This window comes from Bos javanicus, chromosome 4, assembly GCF_032452875.1.
Source record: "Bos javanicus breed banteng chromosome 4, ARS-OSU_banteng_1.0, whole genome shotgun sequence".
Lineage (NCBI taxonomy): Eukaryota > Metazoa > Chordata > Mammalia > Artiodactyla > Bovidae > Bos > Bos javanicus.
In genome coordinates, this window is record NC_083871.1 from 37,143,873 (window position 1) to 37,170,695 (window position 26,823).

General features: G+C 34.3%; 1 protein-coding gene across 5 annotated transcripts in view; it reads left to right on the forward strand.

Moving 5' to 3' along the window:
• SEMA3A (semaphorin 3A) overlaps positions 1-26,823 on the forward strand; it is a 553,371-nt gene that overhangs the window by 493,031 nt on the left and 33,517 nt on the right. For all 5 annotated transcript variants that reach the window (XM_061413769.1, XM_061413770.1, XM_061413771.1 and 2 more), the window contains 6 exons: positions 51-120; positions 1,692-1,836; positions 5,588-5,807; positions 9,754-9,845; positions 19,196-19,237; positions 24,161-24,318. In XM_061413769.1, the coding sequence (XP_061269753.1) occupies positions 51-120; positions 1,692-1,836; positions 5,588-5,807; positions 9,754-9,845; positions 19,196-19,237; positions 24,161-24,318 (727 nt within the window). The remainder of the gene's footprint in view (positions 1-50; positions 121-1,691; positions 1,837-5,587; positions 5,808-9,753; positions 9,846-19,195; positions 19,238-24,160; positions 24,319-26,823) is intronic.

Below are 26,823 nucleotides of genomic sequence, written 5' to 3' on the forward strand. Positions count from 1 at the left end.
TTGCCATAACCTTCAGAAATGCAAATTTCCCTAATTTTATTTTTAAACAGAGGATGTATTCCTGATGAATTCTAAAGATCCTAAAAATCCAGTTGTATATGGAGTGTTTACAACTTCCAGGTAAATAGCATTTTACTCTCTTATTATCATAGAAAATCCATGTCCTTTAGACACTGTTTTAAGTGTCCATATTTGTGAAAATATGTTTTTGAAAGAACAATGTTGGCTTAACCTTTGAGCTCTTGTGCATTCTTGGGTGCTTGAAACAAGTCATGATGTAAATCATTTTATACATAAATTTTAGCAAAGAAGTTCATTACTATAAATTTAACAATGAAATGCATTCTATGCCCTATGTATAGCTTTGACTTGAAAAATTTGAATGAAATATAAAATATTATAGAAATCTGTGTTTTTTAACAGTTTATAGTAATATAAACTAAAGGTGAAAAATCTTTTTTTCCTCTTCTCTCCTTTCTCTTCTCTTCTTGTCCTTACCCTCCTTCTCTCTCACCTCCTCCATCTCCCTCCTTCTTCACCTCCCCCTCTCTTCCCCTCCTCCTTTCCTCATTTTCATCTCCATCAAAGCTCTTGCTGTCAATCAAACAGCATATTTTCTGACTGTTCTATTCAGCATAAAGTTTACATTACCTGGGGTTGCTGAATTAAATATATATTTGCTGCTGCGCTAAGTTGCTTCAGTCATGTCCGACTCTGTGTAACCCCATAGACGCAGCCCACTAGGCTCCCCTGTCCCTGGGAGTCTCCAGGCAAGAATACTGGAGTGGGTTTCCATTTCCTTCTCCAAGGCATGAAAGTGAAAAGTGAAAGTGAAGTCGCTCAGTGGTTCCCAACTCTTAGCGACCCCATGGACTGCAGCCTACCAGGCTCCTCCATCCATGGGATTTTCCAGGCAAGAGTACTGGAGTGGGGTGCCATTGCCTTCTCCAAATATATATTTACATGCATATAAATAGTGTTATGTATTTGGATATGTATAAATGTTTAAAAGGGAAATAATTTAAAATCAAAAGTCAGGAAAACTGCTGCAAAGGACTGTGATAGCATAAAGAAAGATTAAACTATAATGTCCAATACTGATTTATTCTATAAGTATTAAAGCCATTAAAATTCGATTGGACATATTCACTTAATTTTTTAAAGTAACATGATATGAGTGTATATATTTGTGTCATATATTTTCTATTTATGATATGAATACATTATTCTATGAGTACTTAGGGGCTTCCCAGGTGGCGCTGGTGGTAAAGAACCTGCCTGCCAGTGCAGGAGATGTAAGAGATGCAAGTTGGATCCCTGTGTCGGGAAGATCCCCTGGAGGACGACATGGCAACCCACTCCAGTATTTGGCCTGGAGAATCCCATGGACAGAGGAACCTGGAAGATTACAGTCCATAGTGTCACACAGAGTCAGACACGACTGAAGCAACTTAGCATGCACACATTAGTACTAAAGATGGTTTCATCCATGCCTTCTAATTTTGAGCAATGATAATTTGTTCTCTTATGTCTTATTAAAATATATATACACGCAGCTTTAAAAATACTAAACACTATTTGAAGATTTATGCTCAGGTATTGATAATTGCTATCTGAAATTTAAGACATCAGCGTAAATAGCTCTGTCACTGTATAAAAATGAAATTCTGTTTTTGTTCTCTCTTTTTTAGTAACATCTTCAAGGGGTCAGCCGTGTGCATGTATAGCATGAGTGATGTGAGAAGGGTATTCCTTGGACCATATGCTCACAGGGATGGTCCCAACTACCAGTGGGTGCCTTATCAAGGAAGAGTCCCCTACCCACGACCAGGAACTGTAAGTGACCTAGGTGTTCAAGATAGGAAATGAGTACATTTATGCTGAAGACTCAACAAAAAAGCAGCTATGCACATATTTAATGCAGATTATGTAAAAGAATGATTCCAAGACTATAAATGAAAGCAAGATGAGGATTTTGTCTGATACCTTGAAATTCCACATTTAACAACATGTTCTTCAGAGACATCAGTGTTTAAGTTCAGTGCCTACCAGTAGTTCTTGCCCATAATTTCTAAAAAATAGAAACTGAAAAGATAGCTTTATTTATTTTCTTTTCTAAAAGGGATATAGTAAAAATGGGTTTCATGGAGAGCTGAGACAGTTAAGATACACCTGGACTTATTCTCTTTGATCATGGTGAAGGCTCAAGAATTGCTATTAAATAGGAGGAAAACGGTTTTGACCAGTATTTTCTTCCTGTGAAAATCCCTCAAATAGGTAAAGAAGATATGCAAGAAATAAAATTACCTCATGGAACAGGGCCCCCATATTTTAACAGATGCTGTCTACTCTCACTGGCCCCTCTCCTCTAGCAATCCTGGGCACACTCCAGCTCAAAAAAATTGGACAGAGCTCATAATAAAACCAGCTTTAAGCCCACAGTTTAAAGTAGGGAGAAAAAAAAGAAAAGATCAATATGGTCAAAAGTCTTGCCTGGAGAATCCCAGGGATGGGGGAGCCTGGTGGGCTGCCGTCTATGGGGTCACACAGAGTTGGACACAACTTAAACGACTTAGCAGCAGCAGCAAGCAAAGTCATCAATATGATGTCAGAAGTTCTAAAATATGTGGATGGATTCATCCACTGCAACATTTTCTAACCCTAAAAATCTTTAAGGAAATAATTTCATATGATGACAAAACTTGTTCTTTAAATTTGTTTAATTGTACATGAGTTTTATTGTTTAATTCAAATGCTGTTTTTATATGATTTTATTGGACATAGAATGCTTTTAATCTTGTTTTCTGTATTACTAAACTTACTTAGGATTTCATAAAGATTACTTCTAGTTGATGGATTTTGTAAATAAAAAATTAAATAGACTTTCCGAAGAATAAATGAACAAGATAGAATATCCATTGATTGTAAGAAGCCAAATGGTTTTATAAAAATGCATATGATATTTACTCCATTTCTTAATGATCAACTGTTTTACTTTGTTGATGGACAGTTTTATAACTTATGGCTGTTTTTAATCTCTATGACTAATTAATGTCAGTGTATTCTAATTATAAACTTGCTCTGGGCTTACTTCAACAAACTTGGTGGAAGTCTTTCATTAGATACTGTGCTGTTATTTGGAGCTACAAAGTATTTGATCTGAAGATGTCTACAGTGTGTTTAGAATTAATAGCAATTAAAATTTTATTTTATGTCAGGCCTATTTATATGTATATGCATATTATATTCAGTAGCCCAATTATTGTCCCCATCTTACAGATCAAGACTCTGAGGCAAAGAAAGGAGCCAGGACTAATTCTGGCAGTTTTGTTCTAGAGCCTGAATTCTCACCCATTATTCACAGATAGTTGTTATAGCATGGGGAATCATGGTAGCAATTTGCACCAAGTGCTGGAGGCAGAAGGCAGAAGGCCTTAATTCCTTCTCTAAGCCAGGAGTTAGAGAGGGGCTTCCAAGAGGAGATAGCACCTTGCCCTGTGAATAAAATTCAGTTAGATGAATCCATTAATTTCAAAAGTGGGCTTCTCAGAATATGTCATTCCATCTACACTACTGGAGGAAAACACTGCTGCTGCTGCTGCTGAGTCACGTCAGTCGTGTCTGACTCTGTGCAACTCCATATACGGCAGCCCACCAGGCTCACCGTCCCTGGGATTCTCCAGGCAAGAACACTGGAGTGGGTTGCCATTTCCTTCTCCAGTGCATGAAAGTGAAAAGTGAAAGTGAAGTCACTCAGTCGTGTCTGACTCTTAGCGACCCCATGGATTGTAGCCCACCAGTCTCCTCCATCCATGGGATTTTCCAGGCAAGAATGCTGGAGTGGGGTGCCATTGCTTTCTCCGGGAGAAAAACACAGTAAGTGGCCTTCAAACAGTATGTCAATAGAATGGCATTTTCAAACAAAAACCTACAGCTTAAGTAGTACTAAATACAATGATAAAAGCTAGGCAAGAAAATGAGACAAATTATAAGATAAAAATCTAAAATAAATAAATCTCTTAATATGCAATCTTACATTTCTAAATTTTTGCAGGTTATTTCTAAATGGTGGTAGAAAAGCAAAAAAAAAAATTAATGTCATAAAATATGTTTTATTGTTTCTTTTAGAAGTTTATACTGGAGAAGGCAATGGCAACCCACTCCAGTACTCTTGCCTGGAAAATCCCATGGATGGAGGAGCCTAGGAGGCTGCAGTCCATGGGGTCGCTAAGAGTCAGGCATGACTGAGTGACTTCACTTTCACTTTTCACTTTCATGCATTGGAGAAGGAAATGTCAACCCACTCCAGTATTCTTGCCTGGAGAATCCCAGGGACAGAGGAGCCTAGTGGGCTGCCATCTATGGAGTCGCACAGAGTTGGACACGACTGAAGCAACTTAGCAGTAGCAGGAGTTTATACAGCTATACAGCTACTTGATATTTCGTTAAATAAATATTTTTTTAAAATTTACTAAAACAGAAATAATTCCCTAAACCCCTTAACTGATATATTAATGTGTTATTGTGTGTGTATCTGGTTACTATATACATATATATTCATAGATAGACAGACGGTCTTCCCATTTAAAAACAAGTTTTATTTATTTTATTTCTCATGAATTATTAATGATCTGTATCAAGGTAATGACAAAGACAATTGATTTCTCCTTCTAAGCCTCTTGCAAGATCAGGAACCACTTAATTACATTTCAGCTTTCAAACTCTTAAACTAAATGGCAGAAATTACCTAAGCGTAAGGCAAAAAAGCAAGAAACGATGATATTGTACTCTAAAAGCTTTTACCATATAACTAAATGCAATGAAAAGACTAAAATCGGAATTTTCTTGTTTTTGTTTTATTGCCTTAAATGGAGCATTTAAATCAGAGGTGATGTTATGGCAGTATACAACACTGCATTCTGTCTGGCTTTCTATGGCTATCATCTTTTCTGCTTGGTCCAGTGTGTTTGGTCAGTTTCTGTGCCATACAAGTTGGTAAACACTTTGAATAACACATCTTCTTTTCCCCAAAGTTACTGTAATTATTAATAATATTTTTGGTACTTTTGTAGTATTTTTTCAGGGTTATATTAAAATAAAGCAATAAAAAATAGTTTATATTTTCTTAATTTGAAAGGAACATGTTTATGTTTATCATGCTATCATAGGAAAATATGAGTGTATTCAAGAAAATTATTGACTTTTTATAAACTAATGATTAATTGCATGCAGTGATAACATATTTCATTCGCTATTTCAAATTCTTCATTGATAACGTAATGTAGATGGTATTGTCACTAATAAAAGGCATCAGACTTCTGTACCCTGAGTTCATTAGATACATTTATAGTTCCTGGTGAGAAATGATGACATCCCATTGAGACTTAGAATACATTTAGAAAATATATACCACATATTATATCTACTAATTTAAGCAACATTTTTTTTATTTTTGAGTTTAACAGTTACTTAAATTTAAAAAAAATTGCAGATTTAAATTCTAGACAATTGAGGCCATATAATATATAAATTATAGTCCTATTCATTATATTGTAATCAAAAGATATTATTCTCTTTATTTTAATAGTGTCCCAGTAAAACATTTGGTGGATTTGACTCTACAAAAGACCTTCCTGATGACGTTATAACATTTGCAAGAAGTCATCCAGCCATGTACAATCCAGTATTTCCTATCAATAACCGGCCGATAATGATCAAAACAGATGTAAATTATCAGTTTACACAAATTGTGGTAGATCGAGTGGATGCAGAAGATGGGCAATATGATGTCATGTTTATTGGAACAGGTAAATGTTTTAACTTCAGCTCTAAATGTTCTTCCAGAACATTGCGTTTAACTAATTAAGTATACTAAAAACTGAGGGAATGTTTTATAGTCACTGTCAAGGTATGCTGTGCTGTGCTTAGTCACTCACTCATGTCTGACTCTTTGCGACCCCATGGACTGTAGCCTGTCAAGCTCCTCTGTCCATGGGGATTCTCTCAGTAACAATACAGGAGTGGGTTGCCATGCCCTCTTCCATGGGATCTTGCCAAACAGGGATCCAACCCAGGTCTCCTGCATTGCAGGCGGATTCTTTACCATCTGAGCCACCAGGGAAGCCCAGAATACTGGAGTGGGTAGATTATCCTTTCTCCAGGGGATCTTCCCAACCCAGGAATCGAACTGGGGCTCAAGGTATAGTTAACTTCTGATAAATAACTATAAAAATCCTGAACATTGTCCCATTCTAATGTGTCATGATTTTAGACAAGTTGACATTATTAACTTAAATCTCCTTTTCAATCAAAAGTTGATAAGTTTAATCAGGTAAAGATAATGATTAGGTGAACAATCAGTGTCTATAATTGAGTCATAACTCTTTTTTGACCAGTGGTTTTTCAGGACAAAGATATTGCTCAAACCATGCATAAAATTCCCAAGACAGTCAATAGATGTTCTATAATATATTAATGCAAAACTATCTGAACTTTACAATTATTGTAGAGTGCAAAAAACTTCCAGAAAATAAATTCTGGCAACACAATTTGTTAAGTGTGTTTACCATACAATGAGAAACAAAACGAAGCAAACCAAACTTCATCAGAAAAGCAACAAAGTGGGCATAAGGAATCAGCATATACATTTTAGATTCATTGCTATATAAATTTAACAGTATATCTTACCAATTATGTGGCTAGAAATAAGAATTTTGTAGGTAGGTATATTTTCAGAATGAATTCCATTACTGTTATAACATATTACTCTATCTCCCCCCTACTCTCTTTAATAATACTATTTTGAAAGCACCAGTTACAAATCTGAAACTTGCTACTTAGGGTCAGATTCCAAGGTAATAAATTCCTGGTCTCCATTAACGTTAACTGACATAAATCAGTGGGAAAACAGAGTGAGTGCTCCACTGAAACCTTGTGTAATAACATTTATTTTCCCTTGGTGAGAAACAGAGAAAAAAATTGCATTAACTATAGAGGAATGGCATCTGCGCAGTAAGTGCTTTGAAGACTTAAAGTTTTATAACAAAATTGTGAAATACTTAATGTTATCAGGTGTAACAGTGTCAGGTTCTGAGCAATACGTTATAGTTTCCTTTTATGGGGGAGAAAGTTTCTCTATCAAATTAAAGAATCCCAGTGAGACTTGGAGTTCAGTAAAAGTCAATGAATTGCAAGTATCAACTTCTGGTTATAAATATCTTGAGAAATTATAAGATGATAGGATTTCTCTTCAATAAATATTAGTTTGTCATTTAATGTCAAATTATAATTAGATCTCTCTACAGAGTAGTTAAGCTTGTTCAATAAAGTCACACTTGCCTTTTTCTTCACCTCTGGCCTTTAATGTTGAAAAGTCCCCCACTCATTGTCACTGCAACAAAAGCTTGCTTCTGGCAGTTTGACCAAAGAAATCCAAGCTTGAGTTTTCAATTCTTCTTGGGACATGAGCTGTCTTTAAAGGAACCAATTTTATGAGCATGTTGAACATCTGATGTTGTGGATGGCTATTGGTCAGCACAGAGCAGGGTCATCTGTCAGCAAAGTAAATTGATTACAGTAATTTTACCTTTTAACTAAGTTGCACATTGATCCTGGTTGAGTAATCTGATTCAATTTGTGTGAAATTGTTTGAAATACTACTCAGTAAAACTTGATCTGGAACACAGATAAGGTTATGTTTGGATACTGGAGACCGATCAGAGGCACAGAGTAGATTAACCTAATTTACCTTTAATCTTTGGTGTTATGAGTAGTCTAAGGTCCTGTAAACATAGAAAGACCCTCTTAAAAGAGGGCTTTAAAAAAAAACTTTACAAGGGATACACTAGCAGCCTTTCTTGAGCTCACATACCACATCATATTGATCTCCTGAAAATGGTTATCTGTGGTATGAATAGTTTGAATTATTTTTATGGTGTAACATTTTTTACAGACAAGATTTTTCTGCTCAAATAATTTGTCTGTTAAATTTGATTAAAATGAGCCATGCATAGCTAAAAATAATTGATCATCTGATGAAATGGAATGTCAAAGAGTCAAATTTTTGAATTTCATAAACCCCTGTTCTTTCTTCTATCAAGAATAGAAACATATCTCTAAATACTGGAAAATTAGTAGGCTTCCCAGGTGGTGTAGTTGGTAAGGTTGGTAAAGAATATGCGTGCCAATGCAGGAGATCCAAGATATGTGGGTTAGATCCCTGGGTTGGGAAGAGACCCTGGAGTCGGAAATGGTAACCCACTCCAGTATTTGTGCCTGGAAACTTCCATGGACAGAAATGCTGGTGGGGGTTGCAAGAGTCAGACACAACTGAGCATGTACACAAGTAGCTTCTTAACCCAACTTAGAGTAAAACTGGCAACTCTTAGCATTAAAACACTTTGTATCTTTTAGCAATGAATAAGCAATACTTGAAATCTCTATTAAAATGTATTCACTTTAACAGTTATTTTATTATTTATAATGATGAATTTAAAAAATTTTAGCACTCTGTTAATTAAACCAAAGCCAAAATTGATTAGGCCAATTATTGAAAAACCACTCTAATAAGTAATCTAGTATTTATTATGAGAAGTCAGATTATTGTCATTTAGCACTAAATGGTCATTGAGCTGTCTTTTTAGGGACCTCTAAGCACTAAAGGCTTCCTCATGGGAAGATGATGAGCAGTCGGGCTCTGAAGTTCAACTACTTTTGTTGCTTGGCAACATTGCTTCCATTTTGCTTGAATATTAAATATTGATAGTAGTTCCTGATTTCATGACAAGAACGAGAAAAACTTGTCATGTCAAAGTGTGATTTTTCTTCTTTTTTATTTCTTATTGGGTGAAAGATTCTTCAATTCTATAGTGCTTTAATATTTTCCAAAGTTTCACACATGACTCCATACAACCCCTTAATAATCCTTTTTTGCTCCTACCCCCATATTGTCCCTCCCCCATTCTCTCTTCCCACTGTTAACCACTCATTTTGTTCTCTATGTCTGTGAGTCTGCTTATTCTTTTGTTATATTCTAGTTTGTTGTATTTTTTAGATTCCACATATAAGATAGATGGGGTTTGTCTGACTCATTTTACTTAGCATAATGCCCTCCAAGTCCATCAATATTGCTATAAATGCAAAATTTCTTTCTTTTTATGGCTGAGTAGTATTCCATTGTGTATACACGTACATCTTCTTTATCCATTCATCTGTTGACAGACACCTAGGTTATGTGCATACCTTGGTAGTTGTAAATAATAGTGCTGTGAATATGGGAGCGCATGTATCTTTTTAAGCTAGTGTTCTTGATTCTTTTCTGATATGTACCCAGCAGTATGGTTGTTCTGATTTTAGTTTTTTGAGAAGGCCCCATACTGTCAAACTGATACTATTTTTAATTTAGTTTTTTTTTGAGACACCTGATAATTGAGATTAAAAATAAAAATAATCCAACTTAATGATTATTTTATATATATACATTTTTTAATTACACAGGTTTAGAATAAAACCACCTTCAAGGCTTCATATATTTCTAAAAAATTCAATTATTTTTATTCCATAGCTACATTTATATTTTATCTAGTTTCATGAAATGCATTCGAATATATATTACTAATGCTGTAACAATAAAATAAATTTTAAAAGGCTGACATCAAAATGCCATTCTTTCTATTCAATTACTGATATAATTTATTAACACTAAACTCTCTTTAGATCTGTTTAAATTGTGGTGTTCTCTACTTTCTTTCAAAGATGTTGGAACTGTTCTTAAAGTAGTTTCAATTCCTAAGGAGACCTGGCATGATTTAGAAGAAGTTCTGCTTGAAGAAATGACAGTTTTTCGGGTGAGTGCTGCTTAATTTCAAGTGTCGACAAGTTCACTTGTATGTCCTTCCCCTAGGACAGCTGCACACTGATCTTGGTATGGACAAGTAGTCTGGCATACTCTTCTAATTAGCTTGTCAATTAAAAAGCCAGACACTAGTCAAAATAAACCTTGAAACTTTCAATGCTAGTTAAATCTAAAAATGTAAAGAAATATATCCTTGGCTCATATTTTGTTTTCTCAGTGATAAATTATATGATTTACATTTTATACTATTAATGTAAGTTACCTCACTGAACAAACTCTGTGTGCCTCCGGCCTCCCAAATCCCTTCTTTCACACTTTATGGTATAATTGGGGTGACAGATGACTTCCGTGAATGTATTAAAGAAATATATTCAGAATAAAGAAATGAAGACATTTCAGTAATTTTTAAAATCTTATTTGTGAGTTGTTTTATCACATTTTTCTAAAGAAATCATTTGTTAGCGAAAGAAAATGTTCACGATTTTTATATCACTGGTGGAAAATTTGTTACGAATTCCTAGTCTTTACAAATGGCACCCTACTCCAGTACTCTTGCCTGGAAAATCCCATGGACGGGAGGAGCCTAGTGGGCTACAGTCCATGGGGTCGCTAGGAGTCAGACACCACCGAGCGACTTCACTTTCACTTTTCCCTTTCATGCATTGGAGGAGGAAATGGCAACCCACTCCAGTGTTCTTGCCTGGAGAATCCCAGGGACGGGAAGCCTGGTGGGCTGCCGTCTCTGTGGTCTCACAGAGTCGGACACGACTGAAGCGACTTAGCAGCAGCAGCAGCACAAGTAAGAAAGGTACTGGTAGTTGTCCCTTTGTCATGAATCAATCACTTATGGCTCAGCTAAGTTTATACAAGATTGGGGATAGAGGCAGCAGTTTATGTGTTGCGGTGAGAGTAGAAAACTAAAGTAATTTAACATATACCACAGTCTATTTTTCCTTTTAGAAAATCAGCTAGGAGGAAGTTTGAATTGACACACCTTGGTATGAATTATTTATGAAACATAACAGAGAAATGATGCCTATCAAAGGTGTTATTTCAGTTTTTGATAGAAGAAGGTAAAAACAATCATTTATTTACTAAAAATAAATTGAATTATTTAGTGGCAGAAAATGAGAAATGTCGGATCTAGTCTCATAACTAAAAATTACCTCATTTAGTCTCCAGGAATTTCAGACACTTTATCTATAAAGTGAAGTGCCTGTATTGAAGTTTTCAGTTGATTTAATATTTTGATTGTAAGCAAAATCTTCCCAAGACTTCTTTTAACCCTGTACTTATTAACTCAATAGGGCTCTTGCTCCCTATTTCAGTAATTGTTTGAAGAGAAAATAAAGTAAAATATGGCAAGTTCCTAATTGATATTGTTTCAGGTAAAATTGTAATTAGCTTTGAAATATGTAACTGATAAATCATGACACAGACACCTAGTAGTAACTAAGAAATGTTCTACTGGGAAGGTCTTAGGTTCTTGAATCATACCTACATAATAGTTCTGTTTGGACAACAAAGAGTTCATCTGAGCTTTCCCATCAGTATAGACAGGGAAAATAATACCTATCTCACAAGGAAGCTAGAAGAATTAGAGACACTATCTGTGGAATATCCAGGACAGTGCTAGTTACTGTGCTTAGAATCTTATCATCAATATAATTTTACTTGTTTTAGTTTGTCTACAGTGAATATAAGCTGCATTTACAGTAGCTTTCTCTGCTAATCCTTGGTTTAAGTCTTAAAATCACACAATCATTATAATTCTACTATGATTTTTAAAATTTAAGCACTTGGACCTTATTTTGTCTGTTATAGAATGATGACTAATTCCTATCTTCCACTGCCTCCCATTTCAGAATTTACACATTGATACTTTAGCCTACAAATTCAAAAATCAGTCCAGTTCAGTTCAGTTCAGTCACTCAGTCGTGTCTGACTCTTTGCGACCCTGTGAATCGCAGCACACCAGGCCTCCCTGTCCATCACCATCTCCTGGAGTTCACCCAGACTCACATCCATCAAGTCGGTGATGCCATCCAGCCATCTCATCCTCTGTCATCCCCTTTTCCTCCTGCCCCCAATCCCTCCCAGCATCAGAGTCTTTTCCAATGAGTCAACTCTTCACATGAGGTGGCCAAAGTACTGGAGTTTCAGCTTTAGCATCATTCCTTCCAAAGAACACCCAGTACTGATATCCTTTAGAATGGACTGGTTGGATCTCCTTGCAGTCCAAGGGACTCTCAAGAGTCTTCTCCAACACCACAGTTCAAAAGCATCAATTCTTTGGCACTCAGCTTTCTTCATAGTCCAACTCTCACATCCATACATGACCACTGGAAAAACCATAGCCTTGACTAGATGGACCTTTGTTGGCAAACTAATGTCTTTGCTTTTGAATATGCTATCTAGGTTGGTCATAATTTTTCTTCCAAGGAGTAAAATACAGTTTTCCAAATGGACTGTGTCAGTCGTATAGGGTCCATTTAGATTTAGCAAACAAATTATAGGCACTAAGAGGCAGATATATAAATTTCTGTCTTATATCCATTATTGTGTCTCCAGAGCCTAAAATATGTTTTCAACCAGCATTTGTTAAATGAATAAAGAAATCAGTATTTATGCAAAAAATGAAATATGAAAAATTAAGGAGTTTAAAGTCTTGTCTATGGAGACCCTCCTTAAAGTGAGGTGCCAGAGTATAAGGAAGATAAACCAAGAACAGCAACAAGTTATCCTGCTTGATTATATCCCATATTATTTTCTAGTAGAAAAAAAAAATTTACCAATTATTTTTTTTTAGAAAGTTATATTGCCACCACCATGCCAATGAAGTTATAGGAGCTACTAAAATATTATGTTAACTTTAGAATTTCTTAATTATTTCCATAATGTTTTACTTTTGGATTTGTCGTGGTTCCTCTACATATTCCCTTTTAGTTACTGTATATTATTATAACAAGTTTCATTTACTAATTCAGCTCTAAACAAACATGTCCACCATTGTTCTGGCACAGGGCTAAGTTCTAATGAATCAGGGATGGACACTATAAACATGGGCTCTGACCTTACCCAGCTTAGAGACTCTTTCTAACATGTCTTCCCTCATAGTTTCAAGTACTTGATTTATTATTAGTACAATTAAGTTTTATCTTGTAGAATTATATTGCTATGCCATGCCATTAAATAAGGTTCTTTTTTCTATCATTTAATCGGAATATATACAATTTTGAAATAATGCTGTATTCTAGCTAATTTTCATTCCTTGTATCTCTGGGATTTTAAGTTTATATTTCAAATCTTATCTAGATTTGTTTTAGTAAATCAAAACAAGTTTTAGTTTAAAAATGCTACTTCAAACTGTTAAATGACTTTCAGCAAAATCTTCAGAGATGGGAAGCCAGCAATCTTGCAAGCACAAGTATTTAGTGTCTACTAGATTTTATTAGTATTTTGCAATTTCCAAAGGATTACACAATCTAATTATACCTGTAATAATTACTGAATGATTTCTGCATGGTTTAAGATGTCATGAGAGAGGTTCTTTATCAGTTTTTAACAATTAGGTATAAATAAGTAATAATATGCTTTCATGGAAATAATTGTTTATGAGTTTATGATTTTATGAAAAGATTGTTTGCAACATAGGGACGCATCTTCCTCAGATAAATATTCCATTTCTCTCCCATATTGTCTGCCATGCATTGTTGTCATTATTATTTCTTTGGCACTCAAGTAGACAAAATGTATTCGGGCAGAGTTTAAAGAAATATTTACTTTCAACATTCTATTCTATCAGGCAAAGTTCATACATATATTGTGGTCTAGCAATTGGAATATTTCACTGTCAAACTTTGTTTAATTTTGCAGAAGTAGGGCAAAAAACACAACACATTAAAGCAATTTCTATATACACTGATACTAGCAGAGAAATGTTATAGTTTCCTTATTTTTATTTGAGCCTTGCATTTAACATAAAATTTAAAAAGGGTTAACTGAAACACTATGTTGATTTGACAAGGTGAATAGACAAGGAACAGATTTAGGGTCCTGGTGGTATCTGATACTCTTGGATTTTAAAAAGAAAGACATTAATGTCAACCAAACAGTTATATTACCATAATATCATCTCCAGGAGACCATATTCATTATGTATCTTTGCTAGACTGAATAACCAACCTCATATAAAATTCTAATTAAAGACAGTACTGTGTCCATTGCCATTTTGAGGTTGGTTTTAAGAAAACACCCTGGTTAATCACAGGACATTCCAGTGGTTCTAGTTACATCTAAGATACTTCTATTCTGGGTGAAATCAAATCCCAATCAGAGTATAGTAAGAAGAATATTCCTCAGTGATGAAATTTCCATTTTAGAGTAAAATTTTATTGGGAAATAAGAGATGAAATAAATTGGCTTCCCAGGTGGCTCAGACAGTAAGGAATCTGCCTGCAATGCAGGAGTTGCAGGTTTGATCCCTGGATTGGGAAGATTCCCCAGTGGCTACCCACTTCAGTATTCTTGCCCGGAGAATTTCATGGACAAAGAGTCAGACACAATTGAGCAGTTAACACTTTCATTTTCATAGGACTCTAGAAATTACTTTAAATAGCTATCATATATTCAAAATGGTATTAAAGTACTAAGACACAAACCTATTTCAAATATTACTTGTAACATAAACTCGTGTTTGAATCACAATTACTGTGATATTCCAAACAAATTGGTTAAAGTCAGTTGAGCCTCAACTTCTTCATCAGTATTTTTTGTTTTTCTAATTAAGATTACTAGTCAATTGTAGCTGTTATTAACTAGTTAAATAAATGACAATCTCATTTAAAATAACTGCTTGAAAATTCTAAATCTATACCTTGTTAAAAATATTCAAAAGCTGTGAAAACTAGAAGTATGCTGACTTTTACTTTATGCACTTGAGATTTTTTTTTTCCAGTCCAAGGAGGGTTTTACTTTTGATACAGTGGCTGGTTATATCAAGTTGCAATGCATTTAGTACAGTGGATTTTATTTATACTGCTATTGACTGCAAAGGATTGCAAGGCATTTACATAGATAATACATTCATTTTAAACCCAATTTATGCAGTATTCCATGAACAGCTGAGCAAACAAATGAAAGAGTTTAATTTTCATTCAAATGTAAAACATAATTGATGCTTTCCAAAACCTAGTCGGTTAACTCATTCTAATGGAGCTTCAGCATGCTTAGCATCCAGGGAACGCTGTCTGATTCTCCTGGGATCAGCAGGTTGAAAAGCTCTGCAAGTGTGAAAGTTTAATAAGGGCTAGATTTAAAATATCTGAAAAAAATATATATAGCAAATTAGAGTCATAGAAAATCTTGAAAAGATGCTGTTTTTAATTTCATTTTTACTCAAACTCCAGTTAAATTTGCAATTAAAACCAGTTTCATGAAAAAATGCTTATAAAGCTACATCTGTTTTAAATGGAAGTCATATTCACTACCAACTAGGCTCAGAAAAAAAAATAGCTTATTTAAATGGATGTCATCTCAATATATTGTCTGCTAAAATTCAACCACAGGCAGCATGTAGCACATCCTATTCCAAACTGTTTCATGATCTAAAATATAAGTAAGCTGCTTTTAATAGAGAGAGTCTACGATCTTAATTTAAGAACTTTGAAATCATTATATGGCACAGTGGAGTTTCTTGTATATTGAGGTTTGTTTTGTTTTACAATTTATATATAAAGTGATCATTTCAGTCTGCCTTACAGACATTTTAATTTTGTATTGTCAGTGTATGTGAAATGTGTGAAAATTCACCGGCTTCATTTATAGATAGTTTCACTGAAGTTGTTTGAAAAGAGCCTAGACATAGCTAACTTTCATTTTAATTATACTACCTGTTAATTTGCTAAGAAATGCTTTCCTTGCACCTTGGCTATAAAATTTATTTCACGAAAGTCTCCATGAAGTTAGCTGCTTATATACATAACAACATAACCATTTTCCCTGTGAAACTGTTGGAATGGAAGAAGCTGCTGTGGAATATTTTTCTGCTTTAAATTCTTTGTTTGGATTCACTGATTCCAATATTATATAAACCTAAATATAACAATCAGTTTTGTCTTTTAAAACAAAAAATCTATGATGACTTGGTCCCTTGATTTTTGTGATTTGATGGAATAAATTTCAAAAATCTTATTTCTATATAGAGAAAATTGATAGATATTCCTTTCATCATCGTTGTCTTTATGATTGATAGTTCCTATAGAAAATTGTTATCTTTAATATCATTAAGCTATGAAAATGGGTAACTGTGGGGCAATTCTAAATTATCCTATCAAATTAATTTACATCCTAAATCATTTGTCTCATTTATGTCTCAGGCAGATAGTCTTAAATCTGTTAAGAAAATTCTGTGCTCAGCTTAGATATCAGGGTTCGAAGTGGAAATCGGCAATTCTATAGCACATAGGAGGTAATTAAAATCACAAGCCCAACAGGAAAAGAATGGAGCATCCAAGGAGGAGTGGATAGGACTCAGTAAGGAAAGGCAAACATATGAAGAATGACTAGAGATAGAAACTCGAAAAAATTAAGAATAGTTAATAAAGAGTTCTAAGGCATAATGAAATCTAAATAGAGGAAGCAGTCAAGAATTGAGTGGTCACTAGTGCTATATCAAACAGGAAGTCCAGTAATCACAATAGACTGAAGCTTCCACTCAGCACTACAGGTTATCAGCCATCCCTCCTTCTGAAAATCATAGGCCTTCTCTCCAGAGTAAGGCCTAGAGTCAGTGGGCTGAGGGATACATGGCACCAAACGAGACATGAATGAGTAAAGATGGAGAGTATAGAATAATCAGATTATTTTCGAATAAAATACAGATAAGCTTGAAGGGTTGAGGAAAAACTTTTTTTAAAAAGATGGCTCCCTGTGTGTCGTACAAATTCAGTGGAAGGAACAGAGTATAATGGAGAGAGTAAAAGAGATATGAGAGAAAGGGGGAAATTTGTAGGGAATGCATTTGCTTATTCCATTATTTAATAAATAATTACCAAAAACATGTAAATGTAGTTGACCTGTGAACAACTTTGGGGGTTAGAGGCCCCCACCTGCTGTGCAGGGGAATATCTGAGTGTAATTTTGCAGCTGGCCCTCCATATCTCTGGTTTTGCATGCGTGGATTCATCCAACTGTTGCTGGTGTAATACTGCAGTGTTAACTATTGAAAAAATCCATGTCTTTGTGGACCCACACAGTTCAAACCCCTTTATTCAAGGGACAACTGTAGGATAAGCAATCCCAAGTATATGGCAGTGAACTAAACAGCCAAAAATGCCTGTGCTGAATTAGCGTTGGGTGGTAGGCGATTGGGGAAGGCTTGGGGCAAGGAACATAGACGGTTAAGAAAATGTGACATGCCTCTTCCGCTGTCCTCACATCCTGTCAGCCTAACCTCGAATTCCCACTGGGTATCTTTCACTTTTTCCCCCCATACTTCTCTGACAGGCAAAAGGGCAAGCAAGAGTCACAGCTAGGGGTCTGGGAGATTTAACAGCCCTGTGGGCATGCAATGAGTAACTTTTCTTGGTACTAACCTCAGTGGATAGCTTTGAGAGAGTCATTGTCTACTATCCTCAGATTTTCTCTCAGTGTTGACTTACATGACCTGCCTTTTTATTGGCTTTTCCTCCTTCCTCTCAGTCCTCTCTACCTTCAGATAAGAACTTTGAGGTATAGGAAGAAATGTGTACGACCCAAGATAAATATCACCTATAAATCATATACATGCAACAAATGTCATATCTATGTATTTCTAGATAGTGATAAGCACTGAAGAGAAAACCTGAAGCCAAGGAAGGATATGAATGTGTATGTGAGTGTGTGTTAAGTGTATGTATGTGCATGTGAGAGACAGGAGAGATCTGAATAAACAGTATGTGACAAACATGTTTGTGAAGTATTTTACATTTATTAATTAATTTGATCATTATAGCAATCCTATGCAGAAGATACCATTGTATGTATTTTTCAGATGAGAAAGTTAAATTAGAAATAGTTTCTATACCACACCTAATATCAACCTTCTGACAAGACTTATGTTACTACCATTTGAATTCATACAGTTTAACCCCTGAGTCCAACTCTTTACACTTTCTTCAAGGCATGACTTCAGAGAGAACTTAAGGATTTTGTTCATCCCGTCTAAGCCTCCTTCTCATTACCTTTCTATAAACCCCCCCCAAGCTATCTCTTGTTAGTGTTGTAATTGTCACTGATGAAACAGGATGAATTGGAGTTCAGTGAAAGTGAATCTGAGAGAAGATACTCAAATGTGTTTAGGTAAATAGTAATTTGGTGGTCTGAGTTCATTAGAGAACAGCATTTATTTATATAGCCTACATATGCTTATAATAGGCTTTAACAGAATACTTTAATAAGGGTGCTGGTGATTATTTCTTCTCTAGTCATGACTTCTCTAAATTAGTCTGTGACAGAAATTAAAGAGATTCTGTTCTTCAGCAGAGACCTGAATGTAGACCTTTGCACCTTAAATAGTCATTTTAATGATAATGAAGTAATATCGTCTCAACCAAGCTCTTACAGTTCTTGCCAGCTGGACACCAGCTCTATACCCTCAGCTCATCCTTGGTGCTATTAGGAGCTGGTCTGACATTCTCACCTCAGCCACAGTGTTCTCCAGTTGAACATACAAATTTTCACAGAGCCCCAGCATCAGACGGGGCTATTGTCAGACCATGGTAAACCAGAACAGTAACAAGTCCATTCTGTAATCATGTCTGACACAGAGGAGAACATAAACATTGTCCAAACCATAAAAATGAACAATCTCCCTATCTGCCCTAGTGAGTGATTGCTACTTTCCCAATAACTGCTCTAGGTTCACTCTGTTTTTTCCTCCTTCTAAATAAAACTTATGAAGATACCTAATCATAGAATTACCTTTGCTTTGTGACAGCCTCCAATATAAAGTGAAATCCTGCTTCCTGGAACTCCCTCAAATCACCTAAACACAAGTCCAAAACATATTAAGTCCTTTCCGTCTCACTCTTACTGAGTCCCCCCAGTCTGCTTTATCATAGTGAGCAGTTCCCCCAACTTGATCCACAGGTATGTTCTTGATGGTCTTTAACTGGAAGATGCACTTATTGTCTGCTCCACACATAGAACACTTGCCTATGCAATTTCTTTCACATGTTTTTTTTTCCCCCCCAGTTATATTGCTGCTTGTAGGCACTGAAGTTATCTTTCTGAAAGTTTATGTTGGCATTTTGTAACTTTTCTAATTGACTGAACATTTCACATTTTCTTTTTCTTCTTTAGGAACCAACTACTATTTCAGCAATGGAGCTTTCCACTAAGCAGGTAATAACATTATACATTACAGTTGGTAATCTATATTTTGTTAACTTTGTTTCAAATAGATAAATATATTTATGTTCCATCAAATTTTATAGGTTTATTAACAGTTGTTCAAAACACAAGAGGAAAAAAACATTCTTACTATAAATAGCAGAATGAAAACTAAAGATAATTTCATTGCCCTCATGCTTTTGACCAGTCTCATATATGTCCTATGGGCTTCCCAGGTGGTGTGAGTGGTAAAGAACCTGCCTACCAATGCAGGAGCCATAAGAGAGGCAGGGTGGATCCTTAGGTCAGGAAGATCCCCTGGAGGAGGGCATGGCAACCCACTCCAATATTCTTGCCTGGAGAATTCATGGACTGAGTAGATTGGCAGGCTATGGTCCATAGGGTCACAGAGAGTTGGGCACGACTGAAGCAACTTAGTACCCTTGCACACATATATGTCCTATAAATATATTTATTAGATCATACGCAGGCAATGTCACTTCATTCATCTCCGACTCTTTGCGACCCCATGTACTAGAGCCCACCAGACTCCTCTGCCCGTGGGATTTTCTAGGCAAGAATACTAGGATAGGTTGTCATTTCCTTCTCCAGGGAATATTCCCAATCCAGGGATTGAATCTAGATCTCCTGAGGCTCCTGCATTGCCAACGGAGTCTTTAGCGCTGAGCCACCAGGGAAGCCCTCTTAGATCACTATTTGTTGTAGATTTTTATTTATAGTATTTCCTTCTTGGCCATTGTAACATAATTTCCTCAGTAATAACTCATATTTTCATCTGTATATCCTCTGAAATAACATAGGTGAATGTTTTAGAATATAAATAAATGTATAATTTAATTTACATGTACAAACAAACTGTATTATACAGGCTAATAAAATCATACACTGGACAGTATATTTTTGGAGAATTTTGACTTAGTTAATTTTACGTTTTCAGTAGTATATAGTATCATGTGCTAGAGAAAACATTTAGTTTGGCTAAATAAAAAGGGAAACAGCAAAACAGTCCCTGCAAATGATAAATTATTAAACTCTTTGAATTCAAAGCTTGAGGACAGCATGTTAATAGTCTTCTCATTCCTGTTGAATGAATGCTTTGGCAGGACTCTTAATGAAATGCTCAATGATAATGGCAAAGCAAATATGATTTTAACTTCTAATGAATTATCTTTTCTGCAAAAATGTTACCTAACCTTTCTATGAATATATCAAATTTAACTTTAAAAAAATGACTTGGATCCTGAGTTGAAATTAATTATTAAATAACCTAGGAGAAATAGTCAAAAAGTAGTCACTTTTTGACTTCTCACTCTCTGCAGTGAAAACTTACATACAAAATTGTTTAATATGAGACTGATTTGGCAGATCTTATTTCTGATGGCAGATCTTACTTACATGTTTTATCTCTAACCATGCCATTTTTTGTCATACAAGATGCTAAAATACTGTGCTGGTAAAACTTAGTAGATACCTTTTCAACACATTTGTATCAAAATACATTGATAATCTCCAAGATATTTAGAGAAATCCAGAGTGCAGATATTATTGACCTGATACTGTCATCTTATACTTCATAAGTATGTGTTCACCTGTTCTTGTAATCTAAAAATTGTCAAATGTTGGCAAGGAAATCCGGGGAGTTCCAGGATGGTAGCTAGACTGGGATATTCTTTCCTATAATGATTTTTAAAACTATTTATTTATTCTCTGCTGGACTTCGTCAGTCTTAATTACATTGCATTCAGTTCTGTAAACTATCTCTGTCTGTTTTAACATTTTTAAACCTACCTTAAGAATGGCCCATTAAACGCAACACATTTTACCAAAAAACAAAAACAATTTATCAACCTAAAATACTAGGTTAGAAGAAAGTAACCCTAGCCTTCATTTTCCATTACCGGAGTTTGACTTCATTCAGATGTGAGTCAATTTCATCTATGCTCGTGGAAATTTTAAAAGTGAGGCAGTAGTATCAAGAGGGACAAACGTGTTGCAACTCATTTTCTGGATAAATGGACTCATATCCTGCTTATGACCTGCAACTTATTAAGAAGGATAGTGAGAAAGCCTGTGGTGATGTTAAATTGGGCAGAAAAAGCACATCAGGTTATTTGCTGGTGACTGGGTTATGCTCAATGGTGCCTGCAAGCCTCCCCTACATTTCATTTAGATGGCATAATTTATTTGCAAATCATTAATAGTACAGCAGAGTAATTGTAAAATGAAAACTACATTGATTGTATTCATTTTTTTCCATTTTATCACACTTTAGGTTTTCATTACAATGATTTCAGTTGCCATATTTTTCATTTCATATTTTTCTCAGGTATTATTTCTCCGATTTTCTGCCAAAGGGATCTGACAGATATAGAATTTATTATTTGGATAACAACTCCTTTATTACTCAATGCCATATTCTTAGAAATCTATAAGTATGAAGTTTTCTCATGCTTCTTAAAAGTTATTGGTCAAACATAGAAATCTTTTTCTTATGTATGACCAACTTGTTCAATAGCTTTTAAAATAATTATGTCCACAGTATATGGTTTGGTATATCTTATATTCACCAATGCCAGACATGCCTCTAAATACTGCTACCTCATTTTAACTAATCTATCATTTAAATATTATGGTTGTTTCATTTTTTTTAAATCACATTATGATTTCTTGCCTTCTTTTTTTTTTTTTGCCACTTAATTTTTTTTTTTTAACTGAAGGATAATTGCTTTACAGAATTTTTTGGTTTTCTGTCAAACATCAACAAGAATCAGCCATAGGTCTACCATGTCCACTCCCTCCTGAACCTCCCTCCCGTCTCCCTCCCCATCCCACCCTTCTAGATTGTCATAGAGCCCCTGTTTGAGTTCCCTGAGGCATATAGCAAGTTCCCAGTGGCTGTCTATTTTACATATGATATTGCAAGTTTCCATGTTATTCTCTCCATACATCTCACCCTCTCCCTCCTCCCTATACAATCTAAGTTCATTTTTTAAAGGTGCTTTTGGAAGAGAGAAATAATAGGAGGGGAAAAAGTTCTTTGCATTAGTTAAGATCTCTGTTAACAGTTAATCATAATTTGAGAAATATTATCACATGCAGGTTCTGTAGATGCTATAAGAGGGGTACAAATCAGTCTCATTTTCTCTCAACAAAAAGGCTTAATAATATTTCATCTTTTACTCCCAGAGACTTTAACTATCATTTCTTAATTTGCTGTGGTTTGTAGCATCTTTCAACATAAAAATACAAGGTGAATATACTGAGAAATTGAACATCTGTAATGTATACCATATTCCATATACTATACTGGAATACTATTTAAAATAAATATTCTTCACTTTACTGAAATGGAATAAGTAATATTTATCAGGATTACTACCTCCATAATAGTTTAGTTTTTATTGTATTATTTCTTCCCCCTTTCTTTTCCCTGTTTTGTGTTAACATATAAGTAAGTTGGTTAGCTTTAAGCATATAATTATTTTCTATATAATGCTCCTTACCGTCAATAATTTCTTAGATTCTAATAGATACTTTATCTTCATGCAAATATATCTGCTATATGTAGTCCATCTTTGAAAGCCAACTAGAAATGTGATTTTAATTATATCCATTGCTTACTAATAGGCAACTTGTAATACTAAAAGAGCACGCCATAGTTCCAAGTCGGGCTTTTCTGTAACTATTCTTTTCTATAGTGGAGAAATTAAAATACACTTCTGGGGTCTTTTTTATATGTACTATCATGTTTAAGTACATAAAATTTTTCACATTGAATATTTATTATAATTATTCAATCATCTAGTACAAGAAAGGGAGCTAGTATAGTATATAGTTTACTATATATTGATAGTAAAATGTAGAACAATCACAAAACAGTTTTATTTGTATTTAATTTTGTGTTTACATAAAGTTGCAACTGATATGCTACATTGGGCAACTTTGTTAAAGGTATTTTTTAACTTGTATCAAAAACCTAAATTAATCACTGATATGAAAGCTTTTTTCCCTCCAATTCTGGCTCCTTTGATAACTTCAAATTCATTGAGAATAACTCCAGCATAGATGTTTTATTTGGATGCATACTTTGAAGCTCTAGTTAAACATGCTTATTTTATGAATAAGGAAGTTAAGTCTTAGGAAAATTATGTGAATGGCCCAAGATCAACAGAGAGTTAATGTCAGGCAAGACCTAGAATCCAGATATGTTGATGCCCAATATCCCACCTTTTTGACATTTGAGCTTTTTGTTCAAGCCCATGGCACCAAGCAGTGTGTCCTCGATTCCCCTAAATGATGATCTTTGAGTGAGAAGTTAATTGAGTACTTTTGTTTAAAGTAGTCTTCTGGAGGTAGTACAAAGGCAAGATGATTAAAATTGAGCAAAGCTTCTTACCAATACAAGCACCAAAACTTCACCCTTTCCCTGCTTATAGGAGGGCAAACCTAACGTGGAAGTCCCCAAGAGTCAAAAGCAAAAGATCCCTGCCTCAAAACCAATCAGAATACATGGCAGGGTAGGTAATCTGGTTAATCAAAATTATAAACAGCAGAATTTTAAAATGCAAGCTAAGAGCAAACTGAAGGTTTGGACTGTCCATTGCTCAGTAATGTCATTTAAAAATTTTTTTATTTTCATGAGATTTAATTGACATGTAACTACTACTGTCTTCCTTCATCTTCCCTTATAAAATATACCTGTTTCAGTCAAATATATGGATTTCGACCTTGATGTATTTTAGATGGTCACATTTTCTGCCAGGCCTTTGAAAAAATTACCAGAAATGAAATATTTTAAACCCACAAAGATAAATGTATGCTTGCTAAAGTATAACATTTTCTTTTTTTTTCTTAAGGAAAAAGATATTTTAAAAACAAGGTAATTTTTGTCATAACAGTAAACTCTTTCCACAGCAACAACTATATATTGGCTCTACCACGGGGGTCACACAACTCCCTTTACACAGATGTGATATTTACGGGAAAGCCTGTGCAGAATGCTGCCTTGCCCGAGACCCTTACTGTGCCTGGGATGGCTCCTCATGCTCTCGCTATTTTCCTACTGCAAAGAGGTAGGAGGACTATTAGAAATAAATACACTGTTTGACATTTATCTTATCGGATTTCATTTTTGAAACAGCTTCTTCATATAAGTACATCATCTCTTTATTTCTGTGTATAAAGCAAGGTGTTACAATTCAGGGAACTCTTAGATATATCCTAAACTTCTACACAAACTTGCTTTACTTTTGTTTTAGAAAACAAAAACACCATCTTAATTTGGCAAAATAATCATTTCAATGTATTCTTTACTACTCACTCAATGCTATCTATTCCCCTTGATATTCACCAGTATTTAAGAAATAAGCAATAATAGATAAAAGTAATATACAATACTTACTAATATAAACCTAAAGATTAATGGTATGCACACAACCTATTGAAAAATTTAATAGAAATTAGTATTATTACACTGATGCATTCATTACAGGGGCAGTAAACTTTGCTTTGTTTTTTATTGTAGCTAATGTTTTACAAGAAGCTGTGAACATGACATTTTTCATTGCTAATGAGATGTGTTCTACAACATTTGGATCATTTAAAATGTTTTAGAAAATATTATAGAAAAGAAATAACCCAAATATCTAATTAAATATTTTGATTACACATTAGATATTATTGACTGTAGTATTATCTACAACTTAAAACTTTCATATATTCAGTCCATATAGGTTAAAACACAGTTACCTTGTTAATAATAATATTAAATATAAATGTATTAACCTATTCCATTTACTAAATACTCAATTTTCTTGAGCCTTCAGTATTCAGAATTGAAACAACATATTTGTATTACTTTCATGTATCTATCGACTTTGTTGGAAGTTTAAATTTAAAACAAAAACTTAGTTTGGAGATAATGTGTTACTGATAAAGAAACCCTGAATATACTAATAAATAGCAATATGATCTTGTTACAGCAATAAAATAAAATTAATTAAGATAAAGGTTTTATGCTTCTTAAATCATTTAGCTCTAGAGGGCTTTGTATACAGACTAAATGTTGCTTGAAAGTGTGGAATTCATGTTTGAACTAAAAATGTGTATTAATTTCATTCCATGTGAAATGTATAACATTGCCTAATTTAGTAATAATTCATTTGAATTTTAAGCTTTTCTTAATGAAAAATAATATAAAAATAACATCATAACTAAATCTGTAATACATTAAAACCTGGATATTATTATATATTTGGAATGTTTACTGCATACCTAGAATCCAAGATTGAAGGAATTACAATTAACACATTTTTGTTGTGCCTTGCAGATTTTACCTAATCCAATTTCATGTGTCTTTGGAAAGGATGTTTAGAGGCCTTACAATTTATATATTCTTTGTGATGGCATTTTTCAAAAGCTTAAATGGCAGTAAAAAACACTCCGTCCCAAATGCTTTGTGGTTCGTGTTTCACAAGTTCTTTTGTTGGCGCAATTTTGAAATGTGCACCATCTGTTTGATAGTGTCACCAATACTACAAATAGAAATTCATAAATACTTGGGACTTCTAAATTTATGAATACGGTAACCAATTCCATGTTTGCAGTTCTCAGTGGCCTTTGTGAGAACTTTCTTCAGTGTTGGTAACTAACTTGCAGCAAGACAATACCCATTAAAACAGATGCAGTATACAGTTGGGCAAGTGTCCCCCGTCTCTTCCCCAGTTACACATAAGCAGTCTCCATTTTTAGCTTTTTATTTGAACTACACGCCTTGTTTGCGCCACAATGGCTGGAGACAACCTCCTTATTCCCAGTTAACCTTTAGCAAACTGTAGAGAGAAGGTGCCCAGAATGTACTATAACAAACATTATCTGAGCAGTAGAATGCAGGAGAATTTAATTTCAGTTTTATAGCAAATTTGCTTTTCTTTTAGGGGTAAGTTCGCCTTCTCTCTCACCTTCCTCTTATAAAAGGAGACTTGCTCCTTAATATTTGTTGTTGTTTTGTCCTTTTATTCACTTCATAAGTAAATTGGTTTGCAATCATTTTAACTATGTAATCATAAAAGAAATGTTTTATTAAAAAAGGTTGATATAGCAACAAAAAATAAAAATTACAGACTAAATTACAATATAATTCTTTGTCTTAATACCTATAGTTTAACAAAAATTAATTTAAGGAATTGTGTATAAATATTAAGACAAAAATTCATGATTTTTAATTTTCAATCTTACTCCTTCATTAGTGATTAGGGAAAAAATGTTTAATTCTATTTGTTGAATAAATGGGTTGCTATTCTATATTTTGTGTTTTTTCCTCAGAATTTAAGGTATTAAGAATTTTGAATTTTTTAGATGTTAGGTTCTTATTGATTGACATTCACTAGCAAAAGAACCCATGAATCTCCTGTTATCAATACCTTGAAAGACTTTTAATGCTTTGTTTTTTATTTAGTGCATTTATATGCTATTTTCCATTTCGATCATCTTGGAGACTTCTCTTAGAGGTATAATGAACTGCTTTAAAAACTCTTTTAGTCATATATAGATTCATCTCTTCTAATAAACTCCTGGGA